The following is a 26,333-nucleotide window of genomic DNA, read 5'->3' as shown; positions in this document are numbered from 1 at the left end:
TTCGTCAAAACCATGAATATTTGCAAATTATTTTGTAGTTCAAAATTCATAAAATTGTTTGTTTTTATATCTAAGGTTAAAACATTCAACACTAAGTTTTGCTTCAAATAGCTATAGAGAAAATTTGAAGCGTCATAATAGGAAAAATGTTTTGAGCGTTTGAGTTTTAAATTTTTATGAAATCAGGTATATGTATATCTATGATAATATAAGTTATTATGAATTATGATAAGTACATGCAACGTTTTTAGAAAAATTGATTAACCATGCCTTATTAAAAATGCGTCCTAATATATTTGTTTCAAAATAGAATATATGATAATATTTAAATATAATATATCCTAGACTGACAAATCATCTCCGTTCAGAATCGTTTTTTGTATACAATGATATCTATCATTGCATTCAAATCTAACCTACCTAAGTCAGAGGTCCATCCCACCACCTAATGTACAGCAGAGCGACATCCAATTACCAGCTTTAAAAAAAAAAAATTAAAACATGATTTAATCTTTGATGGAAAACTGGATCTAGTCGGTAATTTAACAGTTGCAATTGTCCCGAAACTAGATTTTGACAAAACTTAATTAGTTTTTATAGTTGTAATTCAAAAATAAATAGACCATAGACAATCTATATATTTAGTGCTTTTTGTGATATTTATAGATTTTTTACTTGTTCAGTTTTTTTTCGATTGTTGTTTGGTTAAATTTTGTTTGGGAGTAAAAAACTTTAAATGTTTAATACAATGGTTTTTTGAAGTTGTTATTTTAGAAAATAATAAATATCAGAAATATAATATTGTGATGATTTTTTTTATAAAGATTCAATGTTCACCAAATAAAATTTTAATTACGAATATTTATAAATAAATGTGTACAACATTGTCACTTTATTTTCCGAATAAAATTTGAATGGATAGGCTATTTGTCGTAAAAATACATTATTAACATTATATTTTGATAAATATTAAACATTTATTCTACACAAAATTATCTCAAAAATTGAAAAAATATGATTAAATAAGTTTATCCGGTTAAAACTTATTTGACCTTAAAATACCATTTTATGATAATATTTTATTAGGGTTTCACTTATAATTTACTAAAATTTTCTAAATCCACTAGGTAGTAGGTATTGTTACTATAGGTAGTTACCTAATTTAGTTTTTGGTTAATTAGTTCCTATTCATTTTTTTTTTTTTTTTTGGGGGGGGGGGGTTTGATTAAGTATAAAACTATTACAGCTCAACAATAATAATTATAATAACTTGATTAATATTAAATAAATAATAGTGAAATTAAAATAAATAGAAATATTTGTCGGTGAATATGACATTATTGGTATTTAGACTAATGAGATAGAGAAAAAATTAACTATGGAATGGATCAATTGTGTAGTACGCTTTTAAAGATGGAATTAAAGGGATTAATTAGTGAGGAAAGTTCTGAAATAAATTTGGAAAAAATATGATCAATAGTGGAATTATTAAATAATGGAGTATTATTAGGATCGGCGACGAAAGCGTAGTAGGCTTTTGGAGGGCGAGGTGATGGTTTGAAAATATTAGACGTGTGTATAGTATTTAGATTTTTATAATTTGACTGAATTGTCTTGCAATGTTTGAGTAGTGCTTTATATTTTTGTAATCCTTTGTAGTTTAAGCTGTGGTCACCCACGCAATGGGCGCACATCGCTGCGTTTTTAATGACATTTATACGACGCGGTTAACGGACTGACTTAGTTGAGAGCAGTATGGAGAGCATCAAATATGTCTGAGATGATGGTCGAGTGGTACAGATTTCTTATGATGATCTTATAAGGATGACTTGATTTAATTAAAAATATTTACAGGTATTAATTTTATAACTATTGTTATATCCAACAAAAACATCATAACTTGAATATTCATAACATTTTGTTTCAATAAAATTTAAACAACTATTCTAAAAACACTTTAGTGAATATTATGCACCACATTGTAATGTATATTTAAGTGCGATTATTTATGATAACTTCCAAATATACGAGTATAATGATAATACACCTCTATATCATACAATGAGATGATTGGAGCGAGGAAAATTTCTATATTTGGAATTTATGCTTATATTTATATTATCTGAATTGTGTATCCTTTCAAAATCACATTAAAATAACACAAATCATGTAGGTAATGCCATTTTATCATAATTAAACAATTACCTACTGTAGTTTATAGTGTACAATGTAGTTCACTAAGTAAATATGAAATTATTTCACTTGGTATGAACATTATTTTAGATTTCACATAAAGAGATGAAATTATGTGTCTAACTTTAAAAACTATTATTATTCCAATATTGCAATTATTGTTAGTTATTTATGTATGACGTATTTTTGTGAAAATCCTTATACTGCAGAAAAAAGTGCATCTTTTCAAATGTAAAGTAAACCAATTGTAACTTTTTTTATTTGTTGCAATATCACATTATTTTTCAAGAAATTTTCCAATAAATAATCTAATTTTTTTAATTAAATTTTTGATTTTAGTTATAAAAATGGATTAGTTCTGAAAAAAAAAATTGAGCTAAAATCAGTTTTGGTTTCAAAAAATAATAATCCACAAATGTTGAGTAACTCAACACTGTGATACGGAAAATTAAAAGATCAAAATAAAAACATAAATGATAAAATATAAAATTTATTTAAGAATTTTTAATCAAAATCATTATTTACTATTTCAAAAAAGAAAAATTATTTAAGTTGAAAAATATTTTCATTGTTCCAAAAAGGTGATGCCAGTTACAAAAAAACATTCACTCCTCCTCGTTTAAAATGACAGCAGACGAGGCTCTGAGTGACCAATACTACTTCTCTACTGTTATCGTTTATTAATAATTATAATAGACTAATACAACCACATACGTAACATATTAAACACACAAAATAAAAAATTGTAATTTAATATATTCATCACTTAGCTTAGAAACTAAAATAATAATATTAATGCTTCTTATTTCTTTTCGTAGATATGTATATTATATATTTTATGATTCGGTTGTTACGATACAATTTTCAAATGATTATGTAATATTCAATATTCATATCAAATTAAACTAATTAAAGTAATAAAATATTAATAAAAGTTATTAAAATGTACGAGAATAACTAAATTAAATAATTTTCAGTAAGTTATATTATCTTTTATGAACATCTAAAAGAAAAACTATAAATGAGATTTTCATGTTTAATAAACATTTAGAAAGCATATTCTTATTACTTAACACTGTTCTAATTAAGTTTATTTTGATCATTAAAAATATAATTTGTGTTCCAATTTTGTATAAATACTTAAATAAGGATATGATGACGACACTTTAAGAATTTAACTGAAAGAAAATCCCGTTGACTATTTTTTTTACGCAAAAAATTGATTTAGTTATTCTTACCTGATATGATTTCGTATATTGTATTGGTATCAGTGTATCACAAAGATTATTCATCAGCTAGTTACGCAACATGTATTTTAACAATACTAATTTCGTGTTAAAAATTAATCCAAAATATAAAAGATTCAGCAATAAACATAATTTGAAGTTAATAAGAAGCAAACATTTTTTTTAAATTGTAGATGTTTTTTTTTTTTAATTATAATTTAAAGAAATAAACAAATACATATTGTTTTATTGATTTTTTTTTTTTTAACGTTTATTTAAATATACACAATCTGTAAATGTTGTTTTACAATAAGTGCATGTGATGGAGGTGATATGGCTTTTGAGAGGCTGGAAATAAGAAACCGCCCATTGGAGGCACTTAAGGTTAGGGTTTTAGCTAGGATTTTAGTTTGCTAGTAGGAGAGGGCGTGATTGTTTTATTGAATAATCGCGAAATAAAATAAAATAAAATATTGTACCAAATAATATGAATGTATAAGAGTTAAAAATTATTATTTTTGTATTATCGATAGGTACCGAATCATAAGGATTACTCAAAATTGTAACCATTAATTTTATTTTATTGTATTGAAAAGTGTATTTTAGGCATTTATAGATTACATAAATCCAAATACAATGGAATATGATTTGTATGTATATTATGAATTAATATAATTTATTTATTAACAGCATAATAATAAAGTGATATGCTCTTATAATAATTATATTAACATAATATACTATTATTATATAAATTGTAATGTTTTAAAATCCAGTAACCCGACAAAACAATAAAAATAATTTAATATCATGATTAAACCTAAAGTTAATTTCGCAATATAATTTTGTTATGTGTTTTTACTATTTTTTTTTCTTTGTCCATTGGTTTGATTTATCGTTTATACGACCGGGAGGAAAAAAAACACAAACATTTGTCTTAATCGAAAATCTAGTTCTCGACCATTATTGACATTATACTTAGACATGATAGCGTTAAAGGTTTTCAGTAGCTGGCGTTTAGCAATTTATTTTTTCTTAAGTCACAGTATTTATATTAGAAAGCAAATCTATCAAATTATAAATGTACCTTGCGTATACATGAATGTTCATTGTGAGGAAGAAGAGGGTAAATATATAGTATATACCTGCACTAAAACACTATCAATTTTTTTTAACAACAAAATTATTTTTATTTTTTTCTACAAAATGTGTTAATCTACAATATAATGTCTATTTTCCTTGATTTATGTGATATAATGTTAATAATTTCTTCGGGCGTAATAGAAACTTCTCAGTGAATTAATAATTATGTAATTGAGTAAATCCATTTAGTCAAGTCTAAAAAGTAAATACATAAATAGATTTATACTAACTTTAAGGTCGAAAAATAACTATTTATTTTTAATTTAGACATTGTACTCCTTAAGTATGTTTTCAGAATTTTAAGACATGAAAACATTCTTTCGAGTGTTTAATACTGTTAAGTTACATAGTATTTTAAGTAATTTATGAACATTTGGAAATATTGAGAAATCACATAGTCCCAGAGCATCTATAGCTATCGTAAGATGTTTATTTGTTAAATTCGGTTTTGATTGCTAGACTTTTCACTCTACAATAATTACTGTTTAGAAATCAGTGTCAAGATACAAATATACAAGTGAAATGTACATTTGAAGACAAATTTTTGAAAATCAATGTTGCCGAAAAATATTATACATTGATAACGTAGACAGAGTCCAAATTTAATAATTTTTATAAATAGTATTTAATAACGATAAATAATTTAAATATTACTTTGGTACCTTTTAAAATATTTTTTTGAACAAGAAACCTTTTTGATAAATTAATTATGTACAGGGACACTATTTTAAGTCTATAATAATTTGAATCGTCGATCCTCAGAAAATATATTTGCCCGATTCGCCTATTTCTTATTTGTTATGCATTTGATAGATTTATTAATATCCAAAATATCTGACATTTTCTAATTATATTTTCTAAATTAATATACTCTATCTATTCCAATATTCCAATAATAATTGTATGGACAGTAACAATTAATCTACCTCAGCCATAAAATTTAGAGCAGTCGATTCTGAAAGAATTTTTGCTTAATTTAAATACAATTTAAACAATTTTTATTTTATTCATTTTAATCAAACTCAACACATAATATATTCATAAATTAGTGCATACTTTCAAGTTTAGCTGAAGCCAAATACTGACCAGTTAAATTATTTAAAAAAAAAAAAAAATATTAAAATATTTTAACATTATTATTTTTCCATTGTTCAAATAAAGTATATGTAGGAAAAAAAGGTCATGGGGGGATCCATCCATTTCATTTGAAATTACATTTTAAAATACCACTGTGTGTATAAAATATAAATTAACCTTCTCTTAAACGTACAAGTTAGTACGCAAATTTTAAAATACAAGAAAATAACTAAAAACATTATTCTAAATTTTAATAAATAATTTCGTCCTAATTTGAACAAAAAATATCTGTAAAAAACAACTGTGTTTGTAAATTTTTAAATTTTTTTTTTTACAGCATGAACTATTTATGAGCGAATACTCATTTTAAATTTTAAATTCTTTATTCTAAAAATAAATACATTTTTAATTAAAAAATAACTATCAAATTTTCGAAATTATGATGAATAATTTCAACTTTAAATACCTACTTTTAATAAAAGTTGTAATCTAACCTCAAGATCATTCAAATTTTTAAACTGCTGTAATAACTACTTATAAGGAGCCTAGTATGTATTAAATTGCCTAGCTGTTTAACCGAAAGAATAAACAGTTATTTACATTGACAGAATAAAAACTAAAAAAAATTCAAATTTCAACTCTATAAATAACTCAAATTGAGTCAGAATAAAATTTTAACAAGTAAAGAAATTATAAAATAAAAATTTCAATAATCTCTTAAAAATAAGATTTATATGAGAATTTGTTAACTTACATTTTACGGGTGAATATCTAATTTCTAGTTTCAAATGTTCGTAAGAAATAAATTTGAGTTTTCATAAACTTTTTTGTTAAATATGGGGAATATTGTTTTAAATTTTCAAATCTTAGGTATAAAAAGAAAATTTTTTTGAATTACTTCTAACTTAAAGTTATTTGCTATTTTTTGTAATTTTTACAAATATTTAAAAAAATTTAAAAATTCAAACGCTCATAAATATTGTGGATTTAAGCTCATTTTTTTTTTTTAATTTCAACTTTCAACAATTTACGATAAACCTTGTATTACATATTCAATTTTTTCTTCATCAGCTATTATTAAAAAAAAATATGAATAATAATCAAAAATTCTATACACCTATATATTATAACTCAACATATTGTGTAAAAATATTTTCAAAATTATTTGCAAAAAAAATCTTAGTTTTTAGAAAATATTGGTGATTTGATTACTTAGGTGAATTGTAATTAATTTAATTCTTGATATAATTCTCAAATTGATTAGATTATCACGAATTATTATAAATAATATTATATAAAGCTAGATAATTAGTATATATTTGTATTATTTCATAAAAATATAGCTATGCCAGAATTTCTATAACCAAATTAAAGAGCTGTAAATGGGTATTAAAAAAGGGCGAAGCATGGTGTACCATGTAAATATAACTTAATCCAGTCATTAAATCCTTTACAAGCCCCTTTGGTACGGTAAACAATATTGAGCCAGGTTAGACATGCGCTGCATGTACGTGTAGGTATATAATGGAATTATTAAACGAATACAACTGATTGAACCTATGTTTGTATAATGTGTATGGTATATAAAGCACTAAAGCAGTAAATATATTAATATACTTATAAAGTTAAAATATAATTAAAGCACCTAATAATAACAATATTAATGTTGTTATGGCGTAAAAGAGAAACACACGAATATCACCAAACACTTGAAACAAATCATTTTTTATTGTTATTTCCATTCTTATATATAATTTTGTTTTAAATAAATTAAATGTCATTCAACTCTCTTCAAACTTAATTATAATTTTAATTCACGTTTAGTTGAAATTTGAATAACGATTTTCAAAACCAACCCCAATAATATGTTAAACGATCATGTTAAACCTTATTTTCATCAGTAAATAATGAATTTATGTTTAATAGATGCTTAAAAAAAATTAAAATACTTGATAAGAAATTTTTCTCGTAATTTGTTTTTATTAAAAATAAATGTAAGTAAATACTTTTTAGGTGAATTGATCAATTAGATATATTTATAAATATATATCATTTGATTATAATATATTTATCAACATTTAAGTTGCACTGATGTAAGCAATACATATTTTGTTTCTATAGACTATCCTAAACGAAATTGTGTCTTCTAATTAATTTATCAACTAATAGTAAATAGTTGTACCTACCTTCAAAAGGAGTATGTTGAATTTATAATCTGCGAACGAAAAGTTTTGTTCTAAACTAACAAGTTATTGACGTCAATTGATGTCATTTCTAAAGATTATGTTACCATATCCAGAATTATGGCTTCGGGAAAATTTTAAATGCGTTGTCGTACAATAAGTAATAAATTTGTTTTTTCTAAGTAGATAAGCCATAAAAATTGTAATGAAAATAATTATCTAATGTACCTATCGTTAAAAATCCAATACTTAAAATATTTTAAAACTATAATTTCTATGTTTGATTTTTAAAAATCTATCCTCCTGTAACATTCTTTGTTTTTTGATGAAGATTCGTTATTTAATGGTTATAATGGACACAATGTTACTGTCACGCTAGTGTCTATTATGAATATATTCACTTTTGTAATTAATTTATAATGAAAATTGAACTTTCACTAAATGCTTTTGATATATATTTTAGGTTCTTGTTTAAACCCACCTTTGTTTTTAACAACCTAGTTTAACATGAAATTCTATTTATTAAAGTCGTACCCATACGACGCAACGCGTTATGTTAATAATACTATTTGACGCGTAACTAAAACTTTGTTTCTTATTAACATCAAATATTGAAATATATGAGTAATTATTTCAGTGAATTCCTTAAACAAACGAAAATACCTTAGAGTCGTTAAATTAATGCGAAAACAGTCATAAATTAGTAAATTACTAAATAATGATATCTATGATTTTAATGCAATGATAAATCATTGAATTTGGATGTTAATATATAAATAAAGAGACTATATTATTCCCATTTTCAGACTGAATGAGAAACGATTTTACAAAAAATATAAAAATAATTTTACAAAAATCTAGCAGAGCTCGCTAATTTACTTCTTAATTCTTATGTTATGTTTTACTGTTATTTTAAAAAAATATTCTTGGAATTATAACATTTTTATTAGAACAAATAAGAATATATACATATAGCTGTAATATGTGATAACATTTATACAATAGGAAATATGGTGGTGGGGTACAAGTATAATGGATTGGACGGCACGAAGAAAAGGTGAAGACCCTACTTCATAATTCTAGGCAATTTTTTTTCTAATATTAATTATTTAATGTTGTTTTATTTTTGAATGTAAGCAGATTTTCTAGTCAGTTACGCATAAGATAACATGGTGACAAGCACATATTACACTAAATAAATTATTTTTGTAAATATTATTTACGTCTTATTATATCATATTATTAAATTTTTTGAAAAAAAAAAACCAAAATGTAGTAAATTATTGTAAGCGTACATATTATACTATAATTAGTCTAAAATAATTAAATCCAGTACTTTAGTTCAGTTCAAAATTAGATTTCATTATTATTTGGATAAAATATAAGTAATGTAGGTATATTTATAACTATTAAAATCTTACAATCTACTATGGGGGAAAGTACGTGAATGTGTAGGACCAAATTATGTTTCGATTGCTTTATAGGTACTTACCTACACCTACTTAAGCCCCAAACAAAATTCCTTACAATTAACATAATGACAGGCCATTTAGAATATTGAAAACGTATTTACTCGATTTTCGCGGGTTGACAGTAAACGATTGATCGCCGAATAGAATGAGAACAATTTAAAACAATAATGTTGCAGCTGAGTAGAAACGTGTAAGACGTGACGACATTCATCACTGTATCTGAATTCTGTGATTATATGAACGTTGAGCGCGAAAAAATAAACAAAAGACAATTGGAAAATTTTTCACAATACGTAACGTAATCGATAGGTACATATTTGAATTGTGCTTCGACTTCCTATACTGGACGATATAACGTATAATTTAATTCAAAGCTATATTGATGTGGTATTGTGACCAATTTCCAGTCAATATATAGGTATGTATGTTTTATTAGTTATTGTATACAATGTAATTTAGGTTGGTGAATTTTGGATCGTAAATACTTGAGCCAAAAAATAATAATAAATTATTAGTATTTAAATATTGGGAACGATGGAATTATGTGAATTAATTACTCAAATTTAAAATGCATATCTACGTAGTTTACAATTTGATATTTTTTAAACATTGTTTAATGTTCATTAATTAAAAGTTTTTATGATAAATTTACAAATATGTTGTTATTAATATAATTTTTTTCTGATTTAAAAATATACGATTTATCCGTAGTAAAAATTACCATTGTGTGTATTATTTAACAGGAATGATTTTAAGTATTCCAATATCTTTCGATGGACTGAATAACATAAGTTTCCGTGAGAATATATAATGTTAGCTAACCTAAAATTTTACTAAAATTATTTTGCAATAAATAATAAATTTGATGAAAATTAAATATCCAAATATAAAAAAATAATTTACCCCGTTTTCAGCTCACCAAATTCATAAAAAATCATTTTTTTTTTTTATCTGTTATTGTACAGAATCACAAAAAATATATATTTATACTTTCATCTTATCGATGTATACTATTTTCATAACGATAAAATATTTTTTCTACAATCACCACAATAATAATTGATTTTTCCTTTTCATTCCTTGTAAGTACCTATAACAAATATCTATATTCTATGAAAAATACTTATATGGCTATAGGTATATCGTATATTATACGCGTTTAGCGTGTGGCTCATTTTATTAGATAGATACTAGCCTTGTCATTTGTTGGGCAAAGATTTACGCGAAATATATTATATAGGTAAATATAATATATAGCTAGGTCCATTGTACACTTAAGGGATTTGACCATATACCTTCATCGTGGGAGATGAGACTATGCAGTATGTACTTGAATATCCAACCTAACCCCTTGTCTGTCTATCTCTCACTATCTCTCTCGCTCTCCCCAACCCTCTATCAATTCCTATCTCGGTATCTCGCGCTGGTGATGAAAATATCGGGAAAACCGATCGAAACCGAGATGGCCGCGGGAAACGTACAACAAATACGGGTCCACTTGTCAGTGTCACGGTTTTCTGAAAATCCGGAACGTCCCTCTGTTCCCTAGAATATATGTATATATATATTATAAATAGTACACCACGGTGCACGTAATGCTATTATTGCATACACCACGGTAGCCGTCTTCCTAGAGACCTGTACCGGCCGTACCAGTTTGCGACAGTTCACGTATATTATCAAACCCAATGCATTTAGTGCGTATAACGTATAGGTATATTATGATATATGGTACATGCAATCGGTAACTGCGTCGTAATAATATGTTTATACGCACTCGTGTATTATATTACATAGTACCTACTCTTAGCCACTGTCCGGGACACACTAAATTTCAGTCGATATTGCCGTCTCCGGGACAGCCATTTCAATAATATAGATAGCTACCTACCGACACAAATATGATACACGCTTTATATTACGTAGTAGTTTCAATTCGTGTGACGTAGTACGCGTTTCAGACTCGAGGTGATCGGTTGACCATAATATATACATGATACATAATAAAAACAAGACTAAAAATTCGATCTCCTTTTACACAAGAAATAAAAATATTTTATATATAATATACTATATTATTTTTTCAACTCTTGTTTATTTTTGTTTTTTTATAAAACGGAAAGTTATAACTGTCTATTAATTAACAGTTTAATTGAAACTTCAACATGACTGAATTTTTTTTAGACATTTTTGTGTTTATGATAGGTATAATTTATATTATTTTCATAAATACTGTATGCTGTCCAATGTAATATTATTATATCATCCCTATCATACTTAAAAGCATAAACTATAACGTACTGTACTGCATAATTCCGTCGGTATCTTTTAGGAATGGAAATTAATTAATTCTTTATAATATATCAAACGAATTTTATATTTTTATCAATAAATTAGATGAAAATTCGCATCTCTCGTGATAACGGGTTGCAAAATCATAGAGACGAACAATAATATACAGTCTCTATTTAGCAGTAGATGCAAAACAATATGGCTATCTCTTCTATAAATATATAAATGTTTTATATTATAGTTTATGTTATGGTTGTGTTAGCGTGAGTTCCTTTAAAAATTTAAGTGAATACAGCCTTTATAGGAAAAGAAATGATACTAATAATATTATAGCTATTATTGCTACAGAAAGAGTTGTGATAATTAGTTAATTTCATTTAAAACTTACTACATAATAACCTCATAATACTTCGCACCTACCTATCCAGTACCTATCATTATTTGGATATTTTGTCAGCACTGGTAGTTATTAGCTATGTGTAAGTCGAGTGCGGTATCGTTTGCAATGAGTACGAACTCGTGAAAAAAAAATCGGCAGGTTATAAAAATATAATATTGTAATAATACAAAATTGTCGCGTTATATTTCCATGGACGAAGTTTTATGGTGGATGATGGATATATTATTATTTGTATAATTTTTTATTATTTATTATTTAATAGCCCTAAAACGTTCGTTACGGTTTCGTAGGTTTTTTGTACGTGTTGATTCAGATGGTATATAGTGTAATAAATAATTAAAGACCGGATTTATAAGCATTTAAAATTTTAAAATATGTGCTTTAAAATTTTCAAATATCCATTTAGAAACCATAAAATATTCAAAATAATTTTTGATTATTATAGCTATTTATTTATTGTAAAGTTATAAAATCAAAATACTTATGATGAAAAAAAAATTACAAAATTATATTATATTATGATGATAAAAATGATTAAAGATGACGTTTGGCGCTCCGGCGGAAAATCGATTTTTCCGGGGGAAATACTTTGGTACAAATTCTGAAATTTACGGTACAAATTGGTACAAATTATAGTACAATTAATGGTAAAAAAAATAATAAAAAATTCGAACACTGGGGTGCCAGGGTAACCCACCTAAAATAATCGTGTCAATATTTTTAAACCACAAATATGACATCTTAATTATCTATGAATACAAAAATTAATATTTTATATTATTATATTATATTATATTTATAAGTGTTATTAAATATATCATAACTTATACGTTTATGGGTATTAGATTATAACGCATTTTTACAAAAAAAGTTTTAAAAAATTGTATTTTTTACAAAAAATTATAACATTTTATAAGATTTAAGAGGTGTGACTATTGTTATAATTATAATTATTATTAATTATATTATATGTTATGTGATCATTATTTTTTGTTATGTTATTATTTGTTATGACGTTAATATTTTTATAGAGCCCATGGTTTATGTTACACCTTGTAGAATTTGAAATGTTATTTTCTGGGGGTCCTTCGGTGGAGTCATTACGGGTATTGTTTTTTTCGTTTTTCCATCCCTATAAAAAAAAAAAATTAATATTAGATTTTCTCGTATTTTACTAATTTAAAAACGGAGAGGTTCAATCAGGGAGACAATTTATTTTACTAAAAATAAAGAGGGAGAAAAGAAAACAGTTTTTGTTATGTGTGTACGTTTAAGTAGTTTAAATAAAGGGTTTTGATTCTTAATTTTACCAGTCATTTAGATTGGCATTTTCTTTACATGATTTAATTATAAAAATATTTTGACTTTTTTGAGATATTTATAGACAACTGAAATTTTCAATTTTTCTTAAAAATTTTTTTTGAAGTGTTGATAAAAATTTTTTGACCATATAAAAATACTTGAAAATTTAATACAAAGTTCCTCATAAGTTATTATTATAGTGATTAAAAAATTATAAGAATACATAGGCACAATTTTTTTTTATTAGCATTTGAAGTTCAAATATTGACTTAATACGTAAAAATTACGGCAATGTTCAAATTATCTTAGATAGAAATTCATAGATATTTTTCTTTTTAGATCTAAGATTTGAAAATTTAATACAAGGCTCCTAACATATTTTTAAAATAGCAGTTGAAAAATAAAATAAATATATAGTCACAAATTTTTTTTTAAGCATTTAAAAATTCAAATTTTGACTAAATACGTAAAAAATTACGGCAATATTCAAATTATCTTAGATAAAAATTTATAAAAGTTTTTCTTTTTAAATCTAAGATTTGAGAATTTAATACAAGGCTCATAATATATTTTATAATAGCAGTTGAAAAAAAAAAGAAATATATAGGCACAATTTTTTTTTACATGCATTCAAATTTTAATTTTGACAACATACGTAAAAATCACGAAAATTCGTAAATTATTTTATCCTAGAAATTCATAAAAAATTTTCCTTTTATATCTAAGATTTGAAAATTTAATACAAGGTGCCTAAAATATTTTGACAATAGCAGTTGAAAATTAAAAGAAATGCATAGCCACATAACCTAACCATGATATCTATCATTGCATTCAAATCTAACCTACCCTAGTCAGAGGTCCACCCCACCACCTAATGTACAGCAGAGCGACATCCACTTACCCGCTTTTTATTTTATTTTAAGAACTTCTGATGCTAAAATAAACGATTTTGATATGGTGATTTAATTTTACAACAATAAAGTTCGCAACATATTTGCCTCGTGAATCAGTAGTTTCATCAATACAAAAATATATGAATTAACTTCCTGTGTTTGGTATTTTTTTTAAAACATCTGTGTAACATTTGATTACATAATTCTTCCTAAAGTACTTTCATTGGGTATATGTAGATGAGTATATTTTTCCAAAAAAGAAATCAACATTTTGTAATTTATGCATGGTATGTTAGATGCAATCAAAGCTGAACAAAGTTTTTGTAAAATACTGATTGATTTTTACCTAATTTTGGTTAGACTGTTGGTTAACGAATGTTTGTTTAGAAGTCAGAGTTTGAGAATATTTTCATGTGAATTGTTCGATTTGAAACTATTTTTTCTATTACAACTACTCTATTCAAATGCTGATAAAAAAGTAAAAACTGAATTATTAATTGAGGTTTTGAAAAACTCATCTGATTTGTTATATGGTTCAGTATATTTTCTAAGTGATGGTAATTTTGAAAACTTGGACGCTTTGGCATTGTAAAGTAGCAAACATAAACAATGTTATGTAAAACGAACACGTTTTTATAACACGTTGATCGTTGACTATAATATTGCCGAATGTACGCTTCGAATTACAGTCGTCAATCTATATCAGCCTGTGTTCAGTATTATTGACGATAAGTCGATAATGTTAGATGAACTAGATAATATAAAAATATACGGTAGGAAATCCAGCTAGTATGCAATGAATATTCTACCTACTAAGCAGTCCTAACTAATAAGTAATAAACAATAATAATAATAGGAAACGTAATACTACAGTTTTTTTAAATACCTATTTTCAATTTTTGTGTTGTGGAATAAATCTATGTATAATTATTCTGGATGCAATTATCAAATGAAATCAAAATATTTAAGTGTATACGAATTATGCAAAAACATGCGGTTTTTGGAAAATATTAGTACTTATACCAAGATATGCAAAATAAAAATTCGTAATATTATTTATTCAAGTATGATTGATGAAAATCCATTTACTGCATGTAATTGCTTATAAAAATATGAACATGCATTATATTCAAAATCCAGTCTTTAGTAATAACATATGAACATTAAATGCACAATATACATTATGTTTAACATGTACTTTATTCGATTGTATTCTGTACCTACTTGAAAATCCTGAATTCTAACACACACGAGACACAACCTTCCGCCAACCCAAATACCAACTACCATCACAGGGCCTCGTTACGCATATATTATACACAAGTATATTATATTAAAATATTGTTTATTCGGTATAAGTATTACATGGTTTGGAAAATGGTAATTTATTTCATGACGAAAGATAAACTGCGCAAAATTAAAAATAATATTCTCATTCAAATATTCTGTAATGTGTCTTGGAGATTTCTTTGTGATTTTGTGTATAATGTTTCATCAAAAAGTAAGTTGATTTTTATTTGAATGCGTTATTTAATCTGGATTCCTCATATTACACTTCAAAATGTTCAAACATAACTATTTATGAATAATAATATTAATGATAATAAAAAACTCAACACATTTTTATGAAGTTTATGAACTTAATTTCAAAGATTTTTTAAGGTAAATAGTAAACAATATAGTTAAGGATACGTTTAAAATATCTTAACACATTAGTTATAACTAACATTATTTAAAATATTTAAATTTTAAGCCATTAAAAAACTTGGATATATTACATTTATGTAATATTGAATAGATTTTTAATCAGAGGTTTGAGTAAAATGATTGATCACTATTTTTAAACTTATAATAACTCCACATTTGTAGATGTCTGAGTTATAGAGTTATATTATATTCATTTTTAAGCCTTAAACAATATTATAGTTACAAAATAAATATATGTTATAAATATTTATTATAATAACATCATAAATCATAATATACCTATTTGTTTTCGGTGTAAAATAAATATGTTGAATTTATAAAAGATAATGAAATAAAAACATGCTGCAGTAAGTTCGTGTTCGACACCCGACCGTGCAACACGTGTGTTTATCGCAATTTACGTTTTATAGCTTTCGATAGCACAACATTCACGTCGCCGATTGGAAAGGTAATAATGTTTTAATTAATATAACGCCCAACCGTCACATATTCACGCAATGAATAGAAACCAAACGGGCAATATGCCCAGAAATTTCACACCAAATCGTTCTAATTCATCTACCCTAAACAAAACCAAAAATAGTACCTTACCTACTACAACTTGAGAGCATAGATACAAAGCTGGATGAAGGGCTCAAACCAATCATAGAATTCTTCACGGCCAATGACCCTCTACCAGTCACTTATCTCCAATTCAAATATATCTTAAACAATTTCAATAATAAAGCCATGAATATACACATATACACACTTATTGAAAATGCAAATACAAACATACCTACTCTAATGGACTTGCTTGATCGAATTCGACATATAATAAAAGATAGATCAATTAAAACACGACTGACAAAGCTTTCAAATTTGCTTTTCCAAACCCAACCTCTCCAATAAAGTGCAATTTAAATTTAAACACCTAATAAAACACACGCGCCAAAAAATCACTCAAATCTTTTCTATACCTTTTATAAAATTTAATCATGGACTCTATTATCCAATGGAATATAAATGGACTAACAAAACACTATACTGAAATCCACCGTGCCAAAACTGTCATCCAACCTATAGCCTTCTGTTTTTAAGAGACTAACCTAAGACCTGACACCACCTTCCCCATACGAGGATACAACGGATTCCTCAAAAATCGTCAAACAAACCTTCGAGCCAGCGGTGGAGTCGCGATTTTTATCTCTGATCTCGTCGAAAGCACGGAAATACACATTCAACCCCCACTTGAAGTTATAGCTGTCTCTATACGCCTAAAAACTCCCTTATGCATTTGTAATATCTACCTACCGGACAGTACCAATTTAACACTAAACGATCTCAATGATATCATCAAACAATTGCCTAAACCTTTTATTTTTCTCGGTGATTTTAACAGCCGCAATCAAATGTGGGGATCTCATCACACAGACCAAATAGGCAAAACCATGGAAAATTCATAGAAAGCGAACACCTAATTTTATTAAACACTGGAGATTACACCCGTCACAATGCATCCCATAACTCTTTTTCAGCTATAGTTCTCACAATAACAAATAGTTCTTTTGCCCCTAAAACAGAATGGAACGTATTAAATGAGTATAGCAGTAGCGACCACTGGCCAATTTCCATAAAAATCCTTGAACAATCACCTCCAACCCCTTCACTCGACCGCTAGAACTTAAAAAACCCAAATTGGGAACTTTACCGAGACATCATAAGCCAAGATCTCATTGATCACCCAATTAACCTAAGAAATTCATCCAACCAAACCGAAATAAACTCAACGATCGACAATTTTTCTAACATTATATTAAAGGCTGCTAAGCTAACTATTGGCAAAATAAATATCACAAAACAAAAGAAAACAGTTCCATGGTGGAACAAGGAATGTAAGTCAGCTATTAGAGCCTACAAAAAATCATTAAACAAATTTAAAAAGACCAAATCTATCGATGACCACATAATACTCAAGAAACTTCGAGCACAAGCAAAATATATCACAAAAAAAAGTAAAACCGAATCTTGGCAAAAATACACAAATTCAATAAACTCAAGCACATCTCCAACGGACATGTGGAACAAAATCAAAGTCATCAAAGGAATAACTCACCAATCATTACCCTTCAATTTAAACCATAATGGTATCCCACTATCATCCCCCACGGACATATCCGAGGCATTTGCCCATCACTTCACTAAAAATAGCTGCAACTCAAACTACGAATATGAATTTATAAATTTCAAACAAAAAACAGAAGCAAATATTAAAAGGGACCTCGAACTCAATTTCCATCAACAAGAAAACACGCTCAATCAACCCTTCAATATAACAGAACTACACAACGCTCTATCAAAATGCAAAAGTAAAAGTCCAGGTCCAGACGGGATACCATATTCTTTATATTCTTTCATTCAAAATCTTCCAAAATTAGGCCACGAAACTCTGCTTAAAATTTATAACAGAATATGGGATAAAGGCGTATACCCAGATCAATGGCGCAACGCAATCGTTATACCGATCCCAAAACCGAATAAGAACAAATTTGACACCGCTAACTATAGGCCCATATCCCTCATCAATACGCTAAGTAAAACAATGGAAAAAATGGTAAACAAACGCTTCGTTTGGTACTTGGAGACATCTAACATAATAGCAAATGAACAATGTGGATTTCGCCGTAACCATTCAACCCATGACACTCTTTCTTCTTTACATACGGACATAACTAACGCCAAAAACCAGAATCAACACCTAATATTAATAGCCTTAGACCTGGAAAAAGCTTATGATATGGTATGGCGAAATAGAGTCCTTAAAATCATCCAAGAATGTGGAATAAATGGTAAAATGTTCCAGTTCCTCCAAAATTTTCTAAATAATCGTACAATACAAGTCAAAGCCCACAATAAACTATCAAACAGCTACCTAACTGAAAATGGCCTCCCCCAAGTAATCAGTGTAACAATGTTTCTGCTAGCCCTCAATAATATATTCAAAGAAATACCTAAACCTACAAAACATCTATTATTTGCAGATGACTGCCATATTTATTGCAGCGTACAAGACATTAAAACCACAGTGGAAATATTGCAACAAGCACTCAACACTCTCCAAAGCTGGTCAAATAATAAGACTGGCTTCAAATTCTCCCCAGGGAAAAGCCAATGTATATATTTTCACACTCGTACGATAGGGAATCACAAATTATTCCTTAAAGACTCCGAAATACCCTTTTGTAAATCACTACGCATATTATGAATTATCTTTTATCACAAACTAAAATGGACTCACCATCTCAAAAAACTCAAAAGCTCTTGTAAAACCAAAATGAACATAATGAAAACACTTTCTCACCACACTTGGAGGGCTGACACCAAATGCTTTCTAAACATATATAAATCCCTAATACTGTCACAAATAAATTATGGGTCAATTATTTATAGCACAGCCAGTGAAAATCTACTCAAGATATTAGATCCAATCCACAATGAGGGAATTCGTATATCAATAGGTGCATTCAGAACAAGCCCCATCGACAGCATTCTATGTTACGCCGGAGAATTACCCCTTAAACTCCTTAGAGAAAAAGATATACTTAACTATGGCATCAAAAGGAGAAGCACGCCTAATCATATAGGATACAACCACACGTTTATCAACCAAAATACAAATCCAACCACATGATCAGAAAACAAATTTCATCCATACATGACACCTTCTCCCTCTTATGCAACAAATTCAAAATCCACACATCTGTCAAAAATAAAATAACATTCCCAAAATGTCCACCTTGGAATTGGAAAATTCAACTCAACACTGAATTAACAATGTACAATAAACACGAAACAAACCCAATAATTATCACGTCCCATTTTAAAGAAATTATCCAAAACAAATATCATAATTTCTTGCAAATTTACACCGATGGTTCCAAATCCACCCATGGAACAGGCTTTGCAATCATCATGGATGAAACCAAAATCTTACATAAACTCCCTCCAGAAAGCAGCAATCTCTCTGCAGAAAATTACGCCATATTAGAGGCAATCAAACTAATAAAGCTGACAATCTCAAATAACTGCATAGGTACTCATAATTAGCGACTCTCTTAGTGCTCTCCTGGCTCTCCAAAATCCATTTTCGTCCCATGAAATAACTCAAAACATCCAAAACGAATTATTCCTTACAACAAAAAAAATGAATTTATGTGGGTTCCATCACATATGGGTATTGCCGGTAATGAAATGGCCGACATGTCAGCAGATAAAGCAACCAAAACAATCGCCCTCCCTACAATCACTGACATCCCAGTTAATGATATAATACTATCAATTAGACAAAAAACAAACATGGTATGGCAAAGCCACTGGGATTCCGTTCCACCTTCCAATAAACTTAAAAAGATTAAAAAATGCACAAAAAAGTGGCACATCCCGCAAAACCTAAGCAGACGACACGAAGTTGCTCTAACCAGACTAAGAATTGGACATTCTTTTCTGACACATGCTTTCCTAATAAGTAAAGACACACCACCTATTTGCAAAGAATGCCATGAAAACCTATCCATACAGCATATCATCCAAGACTGCCCATCATTCCAAAACATACGAAACACACTATCGATACCAGGCAACCTAGAAGAAGCACTAAATGAAGACAACAGCACAAAAATATTAAATTTCCTCACAAAAATTAATATTATAAATAACTTATAAATCATTATTATCAACATGTACACTATGAAAAATGTTATATGACTCAAAAATATTTATATGTTACAACTTGTATTTTATAATTCAAAATTAATGTAACACTCACTATGTAATACTTACAAGGCTAATAACCTCAGCTGTTGAAGCCTCTTTTCAATAAAAAAAAAAAAAAAAAAAAAAAAAAAAACACGCTGATGTAAAAAGTTATTATTTTGGTCGCGTTCTAACAATATGTTACATCGTGTAGGCATGACTTGCGACTCAATTGGCATACCATTATACTATATACTTACACCTGCTTAAGGTTACGATATGGTTACAAGTTCTTAGTTTTACACTACTTTTTAACTCATTTGAATTATTCATTACTAATATTTAAATCAATTATATTTTAGATTCTGAGCAAAGCGATGAATGTATTGATCTTACTATAATGTGTGTTATGATTATTTATTTTTTTTTGTGTATGTTATCACGTTTTGGAGCATTAAAAATGTTTCGATGTTTCGATTTTCGACTTCAGTACATTGTTCGATCAGAAAGTGAATCTAGTTGGTACTTTAGGGGGGGGGGGGGCAAAAATTCTTAATATTTTTCTAAGTAATCGGGATAAACAAACTATAAATTAAGGTAAAAATTGGAAACTTAACACACAATCAATAAATTGTATTATACGTTATATTCAGTATGAACAATGTATTGAATTATCGATTGAATTTAAATGCTCGAAACGTTTTAATTCGTGTCTACGTCAAAAAAAAATAAATAAGGAATTCAAAGTGATTTAAAAACGTTTCAGTAATACTCAAATGATTTGTATTACATTTTTCTAATGGTTACACTGCCGTATAATACTTAATTATTATAGTGTAATTTATCGTCGCATGTCTAAGCGTCTTAATTTATTGAACATTATGGTGTTTTAAATTAGTGTAGAATACTCATAATTTGTGGGATGACATAAAAAAAATCACACAATCTAAAGAGATTACTTGCAAGAAGCTAAGGTATAATATTATATAGAAATTAATCAGATATAAGTTGAATCGAGTCAGCTGAAGAATAACTCCTATGCTTACCAGTCTAAAAACATTTAAAATTTAAATAACATTGAAGTATTAGACGGAATCGTAAATCGTTACATAAATCGTCAGGAGAAGTAATTTACACTTCGATATTTGGTCTCAATAATATTAATTCAACTATATTTAGTTATTATTAGTAAATTATTATTTGTATAGAGTGTCAAAAATGTAGATATTTAGACTCTTTAAAAAATACAGTTAATTAACTAAGTTGTGTCTTACTTTAGCTGAATGTAACTATACAAATGAATGGTTTGAATAAAGTTTTTGTACATTTGTTTTAAAGTACTTTATAACAACTGCTATAGTTAAACAGCACAAAAAAAGAAACATGCGTTAATGTTTTTTATTTTTTTTTAATTTAGTTGAATAGCTGTTTTACATGACTTGTATTATTTATAAATTCTCAGCATTTGTTATATAGATACAATTTTAAACTCTTATTTTGCATCACATATACCCTTCTTATCGAAATTAAATATAAATAATCAGCTAATACGGCTAAAATATTTGAGTGTTATAATATATAATGTTATAATATATTCTACATACTAAATTTAAATTTTTTCTTAAATTTTTATATTAGTGTTTTTATTTTTATCGTCAAAAAAATGTGATATAATATTATAAGCTATAACTTAGATTATTCCTTAAAAATTATTCTATACTCTCATATTATTTTATTATTCGTAAAATATATAATGATATATATATATATATATATATAAGACACTTAAATTTAATTTAAATAGTTTTTATATTGTACACATTTAAATTTTATTTTCATTCCATATTCAATTTTCGTTTTGTTCTTAAAAGCATTAGATACAATATTAAAATGTTGATATATTTCATTTTATTGCTAATGTCAAATGCAATCGAAACGTTCATTATTTTCCGTTATAAATACTAGTTCTTGTTGTTCAATAATGAAACTCTGTTAGAAACAAATCAAACAAAATCGATATAGTAAATTCAACATTAATGTTATTCCATTATATGTATACATTGGACAATTATTGATGATAGTGATGTGTTGTATTTAATTGTGAAAACCAACAAATATAGTTAAAAAATAAAAAATATATTTACATAAGTAATACGTACTAGCAAAGTTAACTGAATATTTTGAAATTGTAACCATGTAACCAGGTCCAGACTGAGTCACTGTGCTACTAATCTACAACACAGTGAGTTGTGGATGCTGTGGTTATGTAAATATATACATTATACATATACATATATATATATTAAATCAATAGAGTATTCTATAGGAATTCTATTGGATTAAAAAAAAAATAATTATAATTTACGAGGTGGAGTAAGCAGTACTTAACTTACTTTATTTCTACATTTTATATGGGATAATACGTTATAGATATATTAATTAATATGATTCATTTTCCTGTTCGTCAATTTCAGTTTAAAATTATTAAATATTAATATTATTAATAATATAAAATATTAATATCCTTTAATATATTTTTGATTCTTAGTCAATGAGTGATGTATAGTTACATGTTTTATAATAAAAAGACTGCTTTGATCTTTTATTTTCAATGTGGTATCTGATAGAAAATTGTATCAAGTGGAATATTTTTAGGAGGTTGATATTGAAAAGTTAATGGAAAACCGGGAATTTTCACGCAAATAACAGTCTCATCTCTCATTTTGTGGGATGTATTAAAAAACGATAAGGAAATTGGATACTTGACATTTTCACCAAATGCTAGGGTATAATTAACGAAAAATCTTGACACTTTTTGAGACATATCTATATTATAGCCTATAGGTATAGCTGTAAATTTTAAAAATTTAGCGCCTTTTCTATAATGTTTACTTGGTTAAAAAACTTAAAAATGTAATACAAAGTTCCTCATATTAAATTATTATATTATAAAACTTGTAGATAAATGTTGGGTGTTATTCTACAAATATTTTTTATGAGCGTCTGAAGTTAAAAATTTTATGACATTGGATATTCACGCGTAAAAAACGATTTTAGTTTTTTTGTTTCAGTTTTAAAAATATTATTCGTAGAAACTTGAAATATATCACCGTCACTCAAATTATCATTCTATATACTCAATGAAATTTTCAAATATATATAGACTTAATTTAAGTGTATTATAGGCATTTCAAATTTTAGAGGTGTTTGAAGCGGTGTTCAAAATATTTTAAAATAAATTAAATACAAGATCCCACATGAATTGTGCTTTTAGACATTTAAAATACAAAGACATAATTTTTGAAGATTTTTTTAAATTAAGTTCCATAATTTCGAGAATATTTGTCAAAATTATATGAAAATGTGCAAATATTTTTGCAGGAAAAATATATAAAATATTCAAAATACATAGATGATAATTGAATATAAAGGCTTATTAAATTATATTTAAACTAAAAATATTTACTTTATTATTTTGATGTAACTAATTTAAAATTATTATTCGTGGAATTTAATTTTTACGCATTATAATTATGATATTTTATTACAATGGTGAATAACATTTTAGAATATTTAGATTAATAATTGTATGGTATTATCTATTTATTTTATATAATGATTTATTCACACAATTTTACACTAAGTCGATAAAGACTTTAATTGAAAAAAGTTAAGCACAACAATTTAATATATAAAATATATATTTATTATAGGTACTATTTTAATAATTAAATATTAATTGTAAAATAAATATAATGTTTTCGGAAAAATTTAATTTGATCTTCCCATAATTAAAAATGGTATCATATTACTAAAAGTAAAATAGATTAATAATATATCAATATGTCATAAAATATACCTACTTATATTATTATAGGTCGAAAGACATTTACACTCAAAATTGTTATTTTGTGTTCAATTATATATCATTGATTAAAATTTAACATGATACATAACACTATAACAGTGACATTATAATAAGGCATAGTATAATATGTCGTAACAATCGACACTTACTGTGTAGCATAGTGGGTGCCAACTTCCCCCAATTCTTTAGCAATTATATCGCATAACATTTTCAATGAGAACAATTCAGATGAGTTAAATAGAATTTTATATCTTACTGCGTCTTAAATTTATTTTCATAACAATTTAATGTTTTGAATGATTTCAAATACTACATATTTTAGTACTTAAATTATAATATCACCTTTATGATTTTGACTCTTTAAATAGAACAAAAACAGTGAACTTATTCAGTCTTTGAATATAACGGCAAAGAACAATTTATTTATTTTTGTTCTTTTAAGTGGATTATACACTAGGAGATTCAAACGTGTGCGTTTTTAAGACGTCGCTATTAATCGCTTGAAATGAAACGCACAGTTTTATATGGGTTGTATTAATACTTTAACACACATAAATGAGACGCTCGTTTGATAGCGTCAGGTCACGTTAAGTTAGATTAGGTTTTTGAGCGTTTGATCGTGATTTTAAATAATTAAATAATTTTTTCCCAATGCTATGTACTTCCGGTGTTGCAATACACGTGGAAGATTTAAATAACATGACTGACCTGCGTTTATTTATGTTCATTTATAATTTGCACTTGTAATTATTTTGAGACGTATAGTTTACTACATAAGTTACAGTTGTTAATACCAAACGTAAAATATCAACATCATAATAACTATGACATATAAAATATTTTATATCATGACAAAAATGCCAAACACGAAAGTTGGATAAAGGTGGATAAATAATCTCATAATCCTTTTGTCATTGAGGTTAAGTTGCCTTTTAGATTTTTTTTTATTGCATCTTGCATTTGACGATCTTGAGCAACTATGGATTTATATTCTACGTCTAATAAAATTGTACAAAACATATTCAGGTTCTACAAATAGGGTGGTGTGGAAAACGATCCATTTGTTGGATAAAATACTGAACTTGCTCTGACGGTAATTTAATATACGCCTTTTATCGGTTAAGCTTCTTTCAGGGAAATAGCGAACAAGATTTGTGTGTAAAGCAAACGCTTCATCACCAATTATAACGAACGAAGGGTTGCGGAGTATTTCCTTTAACTCCTGGAAAACATTGAAGTCATGGAAAATTAATTTTTACCGAATGCTGTTTTTTTAAATATATTATATATATATATTAGTCACTTTCCTTCCCAAACGACCCAACATCTATAATTGTGAAATACTATTTTGTATCGCAGATGCTCACGAAGAAAATATGGAACAAAGATTCAGGAGAAAAAATGTTTGAAGTTGTAGTATAAAATACTACTTCTGAGTAAATATTTTAGTCGGATGTGTTTCCCGTCTGTAGCTACTACACAGTTCGGAAATTGGATTTTACTATAAAACACCACATATGATATATTATGTATACTCGTATAGCCAATATTCCATTGTTGGTACAACCATTTCGTTTGGTTAAAGAATTATCCATTATACTTCGTATGTTTCATGTACAATGTTTGCAATAGTTGACACGCCCATGAATAATTGAATATTATGCATTGTACATTTGTTAATGTATACTAGATAATTTAAATAATTTAACGCATTTCATATAATATCTATTTTTTTAACAGTAAGTATAATATTATGTAATATTCATACGATTTGATTTGTAATGAACTTTACTAACGTTTCTAATAATATAGTTAGTAATGAGTAACATTATATTAATTTACATTT

The 26,333-nt window shown here is 26.7% G+C and overlaps 2 protein-coding genes across 2 annotated transcripts in view; both read left to right on the top strand.

The window, feature by feature from the left end:
• Nucleotides 1-26,333, top strand: part of LOC107162685 (neuropeptide CCHamide-2 receptor-like) — a 131,760-nt gene that overhangs the window by 31,630 nt on the left and 73,797 nt on the right. The gene's annotated exons all lie outside the window — the stretch shown is intronic.
• On the top strand, nucleotides 16,866-19,132 carry LOC149057831 (uncharacterized). Its single transcript, XM_089223500.1, has 4 exons — nucleotides 16,866-16,926; nucleotides 16,969-17,123; nucleotides 17,270-17,458; nucleotides 17,690-19,132. The coding sequence occupies exons 1-4, from the start codon at nucleotides 16,866-16,868 to the stop codon at nucleotides 19,130-19,132; spliced, it is 1,848 nt and encodes a 615-aa protein (XP_089079626.1).

This window comes from Diuraphis noxia, unplaced genomic scaffold (genome assembly GCF_037042655.1).
Source record: "Diuraphis noxia isolate RWA-SAM2 unplaced genomic scaffold, SU_Dnox_SAM2 contig0003, whole genome shotgun sequence".
Taxonomy (NCBI): domain Eukaryota; kingdom Metazoa; phylum Arthropoda; class Insecta; order Hemiptera; family Aphididae; genus Diuraphis; species Diuraphis noxia.
Note: the sequence above shows the minus strand (reverse complement) of the source record. Positions and strands in the feature narration are given on the sequence as shown.

Coding starts and splice junctions, on each gene's coding strand:
- LOC149057831 (XM_089223500.1), top strand. CDS start 16,866: ATGGACTCTATTATCCAATGGAATATAAATGGACTAACAAAACACTAT. Junction 17,124..17,269: donor ACATTCAACCCCCACTTGAA/GTTATAGCTGTC, acceptor TGATTTTAACAG/CCGCAATCAAATGTGGGGAT. Junction 17,459..17,689: donor CCCCTAAAACAGAATGGAAC/GTATTAAATGAG, acceptor ATTATATTAAAG/GCTGCTAAGCTAACTATTGG.